This window comes from Pleuronectes platessa, chromosome 3, assembly GCF_947347685.1.
Source record: "Pleuronectes platessa chromosome 3, fPlePla1.1, whole genome shotgun sequence".
NCBI lineage: Eukaryota > Metazoa > Chordata > Actinopteri > Pleuronectiformes > Pleuronectidae > Pleuronectes > Pleuronectes platessa.
In genome coordinates this window covers 15,650,729-15,664,080 of record NC_070628.1, presented here as the reverse complement: position 1 = coordinate 15,664,080, position 13,352 = coordinate 15,650,729, and the positions used below count along the sequence as shown (strand labels likewise).

At 41.8% G+C, this 13,352-nt stretch overlaps 1 protein-coding gene across 1 annotated transcript in view; it reads right to left on the bottom strand.

The window, feature by feature from the left end:
• mast1a (microtubule associated serine/threonine kinase 1a) overlaps positions 1-13,352 on the bottom strand; it is a 48,861-nt gene that overhangs the window by 4,597 nt on the left and 30,912 nt on the right. The window contains exons 10-25 of the mRNA XM_053417704.1: positions 12,119-12,186; positions 11,953-12,029; positions 11,100-11,308; positions 10,772-10,910; positions 9,950-10,082; positions 8,870-9,035; positions 8,455-8,556; positions 7,530-7,652; positions 7,256-7,365; positions 4,052-4,215; positions 2,386-2,630; positions 1,886-2,143; positions 1,548-1,780; positions 874-996; positions 508-644; positions 173-360 (exon numbers count right to left, since the gene is read on the bottom strand). Coding sequence (XP_053273679.1) covers positions 173-360; positions 508-644; positions 874-996; positions 1,548-1,780; positions 1,886-2,143; positions 2,386-2,630; positions 4,052-4,215; positions 7,256-7,365; positions 7,530-7,652; positions 8,455-8,556; positions 8,870-9,035; positions 9,950-10,082; positions 10,772-10,910; positions 11,100-11,308; positions 11,953-12,029; positions 12,119-12,186 — 2,475 coding nt within the window. The remainder of the gene's footprint in view (positions 1-172; positions 361-507; positions 645-873; positions 997-1,547; positions 1,781-1,885; positions 2,144-2,385; positions 2,631-4,051; positions 4,216-7,255; positions 7,366-7,529; positions 7,653-8,454; positions 8,557-8,869; positions 9,036-9,949; positions 10,083-10,771; positions 10,911-11,099; positions 11,309-11,952; positions 12,030-12,118; positions 12,187-13,352) is intronic.

Here is a 13,352-nt window from a genome sequence, read left to right as displayed (position 1 = left end):
TGATTTAAAAGTAAAGTGAGTGTTGGCCTTCGTTTCTGGTATGACTTCTGGCATTAAAACACTTAATAAGACATTAACAAATTTACATTACTCCCAAATCCATGCCCTAAAAATACATATATGTGTAACTGTGTTGTGCTCAGGTATAAAACAGGATGTGCCAGTGCCCTACCCAGGTATGAGGGCTCGGGGGTGGAGCGGTATCCCTGCGTCGGGGACCGGGCAGACAAACTGTGAGTTGGGGAGCCAGGAAGACTCTCGCTGGAGGACAGAGAGCGATTCAAAGAGGACAGGCTGCGGCTGGTGTGCAGCAGATTGGACTGTTTTGTGATCTTACGAAACAACGAGCCGCGCTTCTTACTGCAGGATAGAGAGAGAGAGTGAAAAAATAAAAGTAGGTTTACAGGAACGGATGTACAGAGAAACAATAAGTAATATATATACAGCAATAAGCAATATAAAACAAGAGACATCTGTGTGCAGTGGTGCAGGTGTCTAATGTCTCACTTCTCCTGGCTGTCCTTTCCCGTAGTCCTCTTGTTCCGTCGAGCCATCTTGCACTTGTAGCCAGCCTTCCTGGCTGGTCCCACTTTGATGGAGGTGTTCTCGAAAGGTGTCGTTGTCACTGTCACCTTGTTTCCACTCTGCACAAATCAGTGACACGAAATGAAATCCACACTTAAAACCTTTATTCAAGGTTTGCAAAAACTGACTAACCTACACATTGCTTATTATTTACAGAGTTAATAAGAGGAGCCCTTTTCTTGTGATCGATAACACATAGATAGAAATATCTATAGAGGATATGGATAATAATATTAATAATTATATGGATTTTACCCATGTGCGGTACAGGTGAGTGTAACTGATTACCTTGAGAATAAGCTCGACCACCTCAGTGTGAACCAGACCATGGACAGACTCCCCGTTGACATGGGTGATGAGGTCACCGGCACACAGGCCAGCTTCCTGTGCAGGGCCGCCGTCCTCCACATGCTGCAAAGACACAAAGCATCCACAACACCAAAAGTCACCGATATGTAAAATACACACTACAGAATTAAAATCAGAAACGTTAACTTTAAATTTATGGAAAGACTAACAATTGTGTAGTGTCAGATTAGAGGAAAGCATGAATTATTTTCCCATTTGTTAATTCATTCATTAATAACAATATCAAAGGTTTAAAGCTAGAATATAACTGTAACAGGAAAATAAATATATGGTGATTTCTACTCCTGTCATGAGGTAATGTTTTCATTTATGAAATCGACTCCTCTGTTGCATGTTTTATAATTCACGTATCCCTGGACATGGTGGCAGCCATGTAGCAATTTGAAAATGACCAATAGAATCGTAAACTGAATTCTGTAGCGGAATGAGAACCAGTGTAGTCAATGGTGCCTGCAGTGTTCTCTGTTCTCTGTGATGAGCTTGTGTAAGAAGTCCTGCTGCTGCTGCATTCTGGACCAATGGGCAACTGCTGCTTCATTTAGGCAGCATGAGCCAACCCTCCTTATGGAAGGTCACTACTACATGTTTCTTACCCAAACAATATGATGCACGCTGTAGATGTCACTGTCTCCAATGTAGACCCTGATGGCCCTGAGGGTGAAGCCGTACTTCTTTCCTGAACGATGGATGGTGATGGGGGAGCGCAGCACACTGACTGCTGGGCAGAAGTCTCTGCTGGGTGAAGAGTCTCGGGATGAGGGGTTGGATGAGAACGAGTGAGGAGACATGGGACTGGCCAGTGGAGAGAAGCCGCCATGTTGCTCCACTAGTTGCAGCAATATGGTAAAAAACAAGAAGATATTGTATTAGTGCGTCACAACTTAAGTGTTTCCTGAAGGATTTGGCTGTAATGTTTCCTTGTGGCCCTCACCTGATGGTATAATGACAGACAGAGCTGTGGCAGAGGCTGACTTGATGACCTTGTTGCCAGCTCTGGAGTTGCGTTTGTCTCCGTCCCCAGACATTTGTTGGTGACGCGCTCTGCGGAGCACCAGGTCATTGGTGGCCCGGGCCCCCAGAGGGTCATACAGAGGGGTCATCACATCACGGCTGGCTGCCGCAGGACCTGGAGATAACGTGTTGATTGCCGTGGTAATGCCGGGTGTCTCTCCAGGTCGAGGGGGCTTGTCTGTGTGGATGTAGAGTCATATTGAAATCACAAAACGGCACTTAAGAGCTGGGAAATGGTGAAGTTAATGATTGTCCAGCTGCCCACTGATGCACCACCAGCCACCTAATTGACTATTTCAGGCTGCTATTTCACCTCATATGCCCTTTCCATGAATTCTTTATCACCTTCCCTCTATCCCTCTGTAATTTCTTTCATAACCTCCGTCCTCACTACCTGTGAGACCACCAGCTGCAACACACCTGCTCCGTTGATCTCTTTCAGACTGCTCCTCTGCTCCAGAAGACTCGGCGAGGGGACGCTGGTCCCGTCCAGTGAGGTTCCGCGGACCTTGAAGGGAGCCTGGCGGGACAGGAAGTCCAGCTCACCCTCTAGAGGTGAGGCAAAACGATGTGTATCCATCAGTGCTGAGAAGCGCCGCCGAGCCCCGAGGGGAGGGCTCGCGTCACCATCCATGTAGAGGGACTCTGAACACGACAGGCGCTTCCTGCAGGAAGAAATAGAGGCAGTCACGTGATGCAATACCAACGTGTCGTCTCTGTTAAAATCCATTATCCAAAAACACAGAGAATCTTCAGCCATCCCTAAAAGTGAAACCAAATCACCTAGATCGCCCCATGCTGACTGGCTGTAGTATAGGACATAAACCCTGCCTATGGTTTAGGCACAGCAGTGCTTTGAGCTAAGCGCTAACAACAGAAATCTAATATTTCCATAATGACAATCCTGTTAGTCCTAGCACATTCTGGTTATGGTAACTTTTGATGAGAATCAGGAGAAATCTCTGAGGATCAGTAGCTGACAATGAAGAGAGATGATAAGAGATCATTTCTACTTGATATGGAAGAAGAGAAAATTCAATATGCAAGGCAATAAATCATAATCCACGCCCACCTTATCATTTTTTCAATCCATTATGAGTGTATGAAGTTTTTTTTTAACTTAATATATGAATATAGAGGGAATGACATGTGCTTCCTAAAGGAGCAATGAGAAGTAATGCCAATCAGATTCTGTATGTTCTCAATCAGATGTGTATCAGTGAATTAAATGTGTGGTCTGACCTCTGCAGGCTGCCATCCGTCTAAGCTGCTGCATGACGGCAGAGCAGAATTATGTTGAATGAATCTAGATCTAGGGATCAAATGATCTCTTCATTTGCTGGGCTAAAACTGAAGGAGCTTAAATATGACGGTTACACAACGGTTTCTGGTCCCTCTCTTCTCTGCCCCGTTTCTCTCCACTCACCCCGACTGGTCCATGCAGACGGACGCCCACTCTAGAGTTTTCTTCCTGTTTTTGCTTGCCACACTCCCTGAGATGCTGGTTTTGGGAACTGTTGGGTTTCTCTACAATTTAGTAAGGTCACCACCTTACAATGAAAAGTGCCTTGAGATGATGTATGTTGTGACTTTGTGAACAATTGAATTGAATCGTGAACAACCAGTGAACAACTTTACTCCTGAGGGTACAAATCACATCGTACGACCTGTATTCAATGGTCTTAAAATTACTCCTATTTCCATGATCCAAGACCACATGGCACTGGATTTATGTCTAAACAAGCAGCTACGTTTGCATCATTCATAACAAATCATGAAAACACTTCTGAGACATGTTGGGTTTCTGTGAGACACACGAACCAGAAATCCATTTCCACTTCCCCAGTTTTCAAACTTGGCGGAGGTGAGATCTGTTGCCTGATTCTGACACAAACTGAGCGTGAAATCTCGCACAAAGAAGTCTCGGAGTTGGTCTCCCTGATATAGAAACCAGTTAAGCAGGATCTCTGGTATGTGTGACTGCAAAGAGAAGAACGCCTCAGTAGATCCGCTCCTGATCACCCTCGGCACCAGTTTACAGAAATGTGCCTTTAAAACCCCTCAACTCGACATCTCTGTCACTCACATCTCAGGAGACCCCGTCCTCCAGCTCTTGTCCCTCATGCTGAAGCTGCCCAGGCTCTCTCTCTTGGTCACCTTGTCGTCCCGCGGGCCCTTGTGCTCCCGACGGGACACAGAGCTCGAAGCTTTCTGCTCCAGCTGAGAGAGATGCTCCATGCTGCTGTACACCTGCAGGGGGACACAGTCAGATCAATAATCATTTGGTCTGTCAGCAGTTATTAATAGCCTGCGGAAAATGTTGTTGGTGAATGTGCATTACAGTTAAGTATGTCTGTGATATGATTGTAGATTACTGTTTTTGTTTCAGATATATTCCGAATGATAGATATGTGTTTTATTCATTGCTGTACATCTTTTTTTGCAGCATAATAACAGTAAACAAATAATAAGATGATAGAGGACATTAAAAGGTGCAGATGCTATTCCAGCTATTGGATTTGACTGCAACACTTCTTACCCCTAAAACTCCTTAAGTGTTACGTGGACTCAAACACTTCACCCACCCCTCCATCGGCATAGTAGTGAGTAGATAATGAGTGAATTTTCATTTTTGGGTGAACTATCCCTTTAAAGGAGAACTCTTGTTTTTCTGTGTTAACAGGTGTTTGGGAGTTTTACTGCATATGTGAACAAATCTGATAAACCGCCTCAAGTGATGTCAATTTAGAAGGTGAAACCAATCTGAGGGTGTGGAGTCAGAGGAAGCGATATTACAAGACTGCTGTAGCTTGTCTGCCTGAGGCTGGGTGGCTTCTGAACTGTCAGCAGTAGAGTTGCATTATGGGTAATGTAAGCCTTTAAAACATGTAATGAAACTTTCCTCTTCCTAAAGGAGTATCAGAGTGTTCTGGTTTACAGTATATTTAAAGTTGTAACAAGCAGAACATTATGAATCCTTCTAATCTTAAACATTTTGGCACGAAATTAGTCAAGATTTAAAGACTGGCACAATATAGTGGTTATGGCAGTGTAAACTAAAAAATGTCCATTATGGCTTTCACAGCCAACATCTTCCATCAGCCCTTGTCAAGATTATATAATATTGATTGGCCGCACTGTCTAATATTTGGAATTTATCAAGCAGCAGTCGTAAATATATACTTAATAAGCAAAATTGCAAATAGAAAAGGTTTTATTGATACAATATGATATTATGAGATAAGAGAAGATGAGATAAGATATGAGACAATATGATCAGATAAGATAAGATGAGATACGATTGTCCTTTGTTAGTCCCACTATGGTGAAATTTGCAGCAAAGAGAAAATATGAACTATAAACTACAAAAAAAAAAATTTAAACATAATATATACAGTGGATCAGTATGTCAATTGTAGGAAATGGGATTACAAGGATAGAAAATGATTATTGCTCAGTTAAATTAAATAATTGCAAATTTGAGTTTATATAGATGTCATATCTCTCATATCTTCCACTGCTGTTTAATGCAGTCTCAGCTGTTTATTCAATACGCTCTCTTGTGTATTTGAGGATAATAAAACTGACTCCCGGCCTCACACAAATCACTATTAACAAGCCAAAACAGGACACAGGGAATGTGACCTACTCGGTGAGAAGCAGCACTACGTTATTACCATGCATGTGATTGCTGACATATCCACAAAGACGTGCACACAGTAAAGCTCTCATTATGTGCAGATTGCAGAGCGACAAAAGGGAAGCTAAGCCGTGTGGGGGAGGACAACAAGACGAGCTACAGTACGTTAAGGAAGAACTACAGAGTATTCAGCAGTGCACCATGGAAACTAGTCTCAGCTGAAGACCCAGCTGTCTCCTTAGGAAGAAACCCAAAACCATGTCAGAGCCAATTTCTTATTTTCATCAAATCGACGAAACATCTCAATGCTGTGATTAAAATAAAGAGCTATAGGACATTTAGAGAAAAGCTGCTTTAAGCTCCAGATGATCACACACGTGCCTTTTATTTTCCTTTTCCTTTTATGCTTTGGTGTGAGATTATTTCCTCTCAAACCTCAGGGTTTTATAATCTCACCTGCACACTCTCAGGAGTCATTTGCTTTCACTCTTTCAGCTTTTTTATGATCTGTTTGTTAATTACTTTGATTGTATGTTTGAGTATTTTTTTTAATATTTCAACAAAATACTCAATGAGTTACGACAGAGGCACTGAGGTTAAATGAGGTCATATTAAATGAGCTAGTGCATTAAAACATGATTGTCTCTCTAGTATTGTACTAATGAGTAAGGGAACAGAATAATAAGTACAAATGTTCAGATCAGAGAATCGTGAAAGTGTGTACACATAACACACATAAAAACCGCATAAAAACACTTTAAATTAAATGTTAAGTTTTAAAGGTGAAGACACTCGGGTCTTAATCAGAAAACAATTTTAGTCTGTACAAAATTCAGCAGTTGCAGATATCTGATCATGTCACACCTGTTTTATTGTTTTCATATTGGCTCCCTGTTTGTTTTAGGATTAATCTTAAAATGTTATTGATTACTTTAAGGCTCTTCATGGACCCATGGACCCAGGCTGTATCTCTGAACTTTTAATTCAGTATTTACCTCTGTCACCTTAGTCAAGCTCTTTGCTCTGAATGGTAACTTCATATGCACCTCAGATTGAATAGAAATTTGATGAGCAGCTCCTTCACGACTTTACAACCCAAACAAAAGAGTGTTGGACTGTGTGAATGGCAGATGGAGAGACCGAGTGACAGAGAGAGAGAGAGAGAGAGAATAGCGCCGTGAGAGATGAGAGAGGGAACAAAAAGGCAGCATGAGGTGAGAAAATCCCACCAGAGGAAGTGTGACAGAGAGAACAGGTTGGCGCGCTGAGAGTGGAGGGGTTGGCAGGAGAGAGTGTGGATGAAATATAAGGATGAAAGACTGTCTGGGTCATTAAACGCACATCTGCAGAAAGTAGAGAAGAGAATGTCGACCCGTGGCCTCGCTATGAAAGGTACATGGGTCTCTGAGTTGCCTATAAAAAGAAACTGGAGACAAGAGGGATGAGGAGGAGCAGTTGAAACAAGCCCAGTTAGACTCTCTTAACTTCAGGTGTGACACCTGATTCCAGACTGCAGTTGCTTGTCTCTGACCTATGAGCTCATTTCATCCATCTTTCCCTCCTCAACTAATCCTGTGGCATAACCTGAAGGTAGTGAGATTCTATGTAAAGTCATATAAAATGATAGAGTGAGGAAAGACAAAGTCAGACCTTGCTGAAGCGAGGCGAGCACGAGGAAAACTGCCTGATCTCCACCGGCTCGTCGTCATTGGTGTCATCCTCGTCGTACGTGTTGATGTGGTGATAACGATCCGCGCGGGCTGGTTAGAGGAGGGAGTGAAGCCATGATATATATGAGCTGTCACTTCAAAATTAAAGTGTGCATTTCTGACTGGAACGCTGTCAGGAAATGATTGTATGACCCATAAACCCGATATAGATGTAAGCGCTGCACTTCAGCAGACACATAAATCCCGACACGTACTGTCAAAGTAGCTGGTGTCCTCCTCTGACTCCAGGTGAGGGATGAACTCTGCCTTCTGTCTCAGCAAACTGTTCCAGTCCAGCTCCGTGAAGAACGAGTGCTGCTTCACCTCAAACGCCCCCCCTGGTGGCAGGGGTAAGAACAACACAACTTTATGAGACCATATGTGAATACACTAGATCAGGATTCTTTACTTTGATCCTCATAAGATTACACACAAATCTCCTAACACTTTTTTTTTCAAATCAAGATCCATAGATTATGAAAAAATGTCTCTGAACAACAATGTTAAAGAAAATCATAGATCTGCCCCCTGATCCACACCAACATTTAGTGGGTTCTTCCTTGGATCATGCCCCACCCCTCCACGAACCCAACTGGAAATCGGTCGAGTAGTTTTATTTATATATTTCTTTTTAGCTTAGTTTAGTTTGATTTAATCCAATTTAGTTTAGTTGTAGCAAACCATTATGGCTTATATGAAAACCACACCCAAATGCAACAAGAAGTTTAATAGAAAACATCAGAAAAATCTCTTATATAGGTTATTTATTTTGGTATAATTCTGCTAACGAACAAACAAAGATTAAATTAAAGACGGACTAGAATGGATAATTGAATGAATTGAAAATAAAGCTACACAAGAGACAATGAACTTGGCACAAAGACAGAAAAGTTGGACTGTGTCAAAAAGTAAAGAAAGTGTCTGGAACGTAATCCCTTAAAACCACAACTTCTTGTTTTTTGAACAGATTATAGAAAGGTGGATTTTTTAGGTTAGCCCCTGTGTCCAGTTATTGCTAGGCAACCTTACTTCATCTCGCTGTCTACCAAAATCGCTTTTATGCATCTTTGATTCTCAAATCTTGTTGCCACATGGCTGCAGATGGTAGGTCTGGTGTCGAATAAAGGCCTAAGTAAGTACCTGTTCCCAACCTCATGAGAAGGTTGGTCTGCAGCAGAGCTGATATGAGACCCTGGGCATCTGCAGGCAAGGCGTCGTCCCCATCTGGCCAAATTATATTGTCTAACAGAAACAAAAGAAAGAGAGCAACAAGCCAGAGTAAAAACCAACAATTCAAACCGCAGAAAAACCCTAACCCTTTAAGCAAAATGTTAAACTAAAGAAAGGTATCAGTTAAACATATTTCTTTTCCCCTTGTTAAGGGACTCGGCGTTTAAAGACAGCACAAGAACACAAATCGGATTGTAGAAGCATATGATTGTTTGCTTGTTTTCCTTTTAATGACTAGTAATGTTCAGTTTGTTCTCTGCATTAGTGTACAATCAGGGAAACGAATACAAACGATGGTATTTTCAGTTAGAAGTTGTTCTCGGACCTGTTATGACCTGTCCAAACAGCTCCTCAGGAGTGTCTCCAAAGAAAGGAACACAGCCGAGCAGGAACTCATACAGGATGATGCCCATGGCCCACCAGTCCACCGGCTTTCCATAGCCCTGACGGAGAATCACCTCCGGAGCAATGTACTCTGGAGTACCACATACCTAAAGATGTAAAAAATAATTAAGGAACTCTGATAAAATAGGAAAACATAACTTTTGATCTTTAAATTAGCCCATGTATTCTTGTAAGAGCCAGTTCATCCACTGATGTAGCTATTAAGATCTGCCACAGTGACCTCTTCCGTCAACCTAATCCAATAATTGTGAACTGAACTTTGTCTGTGGTGCTCAAAGCATTAAAACTGACCAGACTCTGCACTAGAATCCTGAAAAGCAAATTCCTGGACTGTTTCTTTCGCACATGTGATCTGGTTACTGGCAGACAAACAGATGCCGGCTTCCACTCAGAAGAGCTGGAGAACACATTGGGTCGAATGTGACTGATCATGACTAATGTAACTCGCATAAACAATAACTACAATTGCAAAATGGGATTGAGATGGAGATGGGGAGCATTAATGAATCACTAATTCAGACAACACAGGAAGCATTTACAATGCAACGTCTTTATTAGGAGATTATTGATTTTGCCGGATGACTTGGCAGGTTGGCTCGCATGGCTGGAGGATTCTAAAGGATGCTGGGAATGGGAGTTGTCTGCTCAGCCACCAAACATCCTGACTTTGAGCCAGACTAATAAATCCTCAAATCGTTGTCTGTCCTTCGACCGTCTCGACAACTGCTCATCTGATCGACTTTAAACTTAGCGGGTGCATTTCTGACACTAATCCGGCTTTTCTTTCATGCTGCACTTGCTGCCTCAGTTACATCAAATAATCGTGATGACTGATGAGGAATGAAATAGAAGCCATAATCCTCCTCGGGGCATTCGTTTGTACCAATGTCACACAGCTACAGGCACAAAGACATGTACTAGTGCATTATAATGTGAGGATAATCTGCTGCAATTAATGTCTAAAAGCCTACAGAGTGGCACGAGGCTACGGGGTCTGTACCTGCTTGTCCAGGAACTCTCTAGCATCTTTCTCAATGTGTCCCTCATAAAGGTTGGTGGTGAGGCTCATTAGGCCCATCTTCGACAAGCCAAAGTCTGTGAGCTTGATGTGGCCCATGGAGGTGATCAGGAGACTATGTGGAGAAAAGAGACAGGAAATTTGATTCACTTGACATTTATTCAGTTCATATTCTGGCACAAGGCAATAAAATCCATATTTAATTGAGTTAGTGGGTATTTTCATAACCAAGGTTTCATTACTAAAATTGAGTCTGTGGTTCAATAAATCCATTTTTTACAGCCTGTTTGAAATTATAATTTCTTTAGAGACTGAAGTACTTTTAAAGCAGTGGGTTACTTTTTAGCCACTGCAGGCAGCAGCACTTTTTTTATTAAATGCTGAACATGTTAGCAAACAGTGGTTTCATTTAAGATACAGCAGACGTAAACAAATATCAACCTTAACCAAAAAGAATTGTTTTTCTGGCCATGTGGCGTGTTTACAGTTCTCCAGCCACTGAATGTTGGGCATGTAGTGAGCCGGTTGTTTATCACAGCTTTGTTGCTCATACTAATCCAATCTAGTCTCATGGTAAAACTAAAACAAAACTGTAAAGCTGCTGACAGTAAAACTAAAACAGGGGGCTGCACAACACTAAAACACTCAGGTCTCCCAGTTACCTCTGTTGGGTGATAATAATTATAAAAAAAACAACAAGAATGATAATCATTTTCATCATCATATGAACAACCATTTTCACACTTAACACTTGATCAATAGTTAGTACAACATTATTATTCCTTGGGGCATTAAAACACTCACTTGTCAGGTTTGAGGTCTCTATGGACGATGCCATAGTTGTGCAGGTACTCCAGGGCTAAAACAGTCTCAGCGAAGTACATCCTCGCCAGCTCCACAGGCAGAGCGCCGATGTTCTTCAGCAACGTGGCACAGTCACCACCTGCGTAAACACAAACACCACAAAGTGCTTGTTCAAGTCTGAAATGTGTTGTTAAAATAGAAAACAGATAAAAACACAACATTTCCTCAGGCACATACAAACAGTCACAGATTCAGAGAGGCCTCACAATCCTTAACACATTATCAGTTTGAGTCCGTCTTTACTGCAAACCAAACCTGACTCTCTTACCCTCGACATATTCCATGACCATGCAGAGGTGTCTGCGCGATTCAAAGGAGCAGAACATGGAGACGACAAAGGGGTTCTCTGCGAAGGTCAGGATGTCTCGCTCGACAAACGCCTGCTGGATCTGGTTCCTCAGAATCAGATTCTGCTTGTTGATCTTTTTCATGGCAAAACGCTGACGCGTCTCCCTGTGCCTCACCAGGTAGACGGCACTGGAGTGAGAGTGAGACAGAGGAGGACATCGGGCAAAAGACAGGAGGATGAGACATTGGTAAAAATAAATGCTTCATCTCTTTTCCATGCAGTACAGCTGAGAATATATTAATGTAGAGTTTGCCAAGAGGGCCATAAATGTTATGAATGGTTTCTTAAATTTAAAGGTTCAGTGTGTAGAATTAAGTGACATCTAGTGGTGAAGTTGCATGTTGCAGCTGAATACCCCTCACCTCACCCTCCCCTTCCCCTTCCAAGTATGACAAAGAACCTGTGGTAGCCTTCAGTTGTCATAAAACTCAAAAATGGTTTAGTTTATAGTTTGGGCTACTGTAAAAAACATGGCAGCCTCCGTGGAGAGGACCCACTCCTGATGTAAATAAAAAACATTTAAATATAAAGGTCCCATTCTGGGTTAAAGGTAAAAACAATGCCTACAATTTAGATGAAACACACTAGTGAAAACATCAATAGCATTATTTAATATTCAGTTTCTGCCAATTGATCCCTTTCACCTAAATCTTACACATTGAACCTTTAAGGCAGAAGTTTTTTTATCAATGGAAATATGCGTACTATTGTTGTTGTTTTCCATTTAAACACTACATGACAGCTTGATTCAAGAGGTAGATCTGTTGCTCACCCATAAGCTCCATTGCTGATGAGTTTGATGTTCTGAAAATCTTCTTCACTCGGTGGCTTCATGGCTCTCCCTCTTCCCTGATGACATAACCAGCATTGTTAAGATTATAAATCAGATCAAAGCAGCTTCATTTAAATATCTGTCTGTGATTATATTTGGTTTTCACCTCTGTGGAGTCATCAGTCTCTGGAGTGTGTGGACCCTCACTGTCGTAGCTGTCAAGGCTCACGATTTCTGTTGAGAAACATGTAAGTTAGCAACCAAACCCAGCACCAAAATGACGAGAGGTGATTATAAAGCTATATCCCCAGGCCTCCCACACTGCTGTGAGAAGCTGCTCAAACATCTCAATGAAAAAGCTATTCAAGTTTCAAAAACAGCGGAAGGGCCAAAAGCTTCTGATCACAGAGAGAAAAATATTAGAATTATAATCTGTTACTTCTTTTCATTTCCCTCCTCGTGTAGCGCTGGCAGCTAATTTCCAGTCTTCTTGCCCTCTTGTACTGTAAGTGACAGCTGCTAGAATACACTGTTTACACTCCCAATCAGGGAAATAGCTGAATAATAATCAGCTTCTCTTTAATCATTTACTCAATGTAAAGTCACTGGGCTGAAAATAATACATTATGTCATAATGGAAAAAAATTATTCCGTCAACTGTTTCCATGGGAAACAAGAAAAGAAATGAGAGTATGAAGTACATACGTGCATGCAGCTGCGTGGGTGTGAACATTGTCTGTGTATCACAATGTAGGTGCAGAAAAAGGTGCAAGATCGAGCTATCAAGTCTCATATTGTTAGTGGAGATAATCTGAGCGAGAATCAAATGGCCAATATTTCACTTTCATTTTTCTCTCAAAAATGAAAAACCAGAGTGTTTTCTGGGTCATTTAGCCCATCGGCTAATGAAGAGCTCTCGATGGATTAGAACGGGAGCGAGAGCATCAGCTCTGACGATTAATGAACGATAGTGATGCCACTGCACCAGCAGCCAACAAATGATCCAGACCCTACATATCAATAAATATCCTAGTCCTGAACATCCTGTAAAACTGATCAATAGCTGAAAGAACAAAGAACAAAAAAATTCAGAGTGTAGTCTGGATTTCAAACGTCTACATTTCACATGCAAACATGCAAACGTTTCAGTCCATCGTGGACTTCCCTCAGTGTGGAATGAGGCATGCATATACTGGTTCACCATATATATAAGATGAAGGTACAGATTTTATGTAGTTATTTTTCAGTTTTACTTTCCACTAGTTTAATAGTTTTTTTGTGTATGTAAAATCTACAAAGTTAAAAAGCACAGGATAATGAGGGAGCTCCTCTCTGGCACAGCTTACTCTGCTCCTGAAGTGCCTCCCCCTTGTTGTTGAGCACTGGCAGGTATCTGTCAC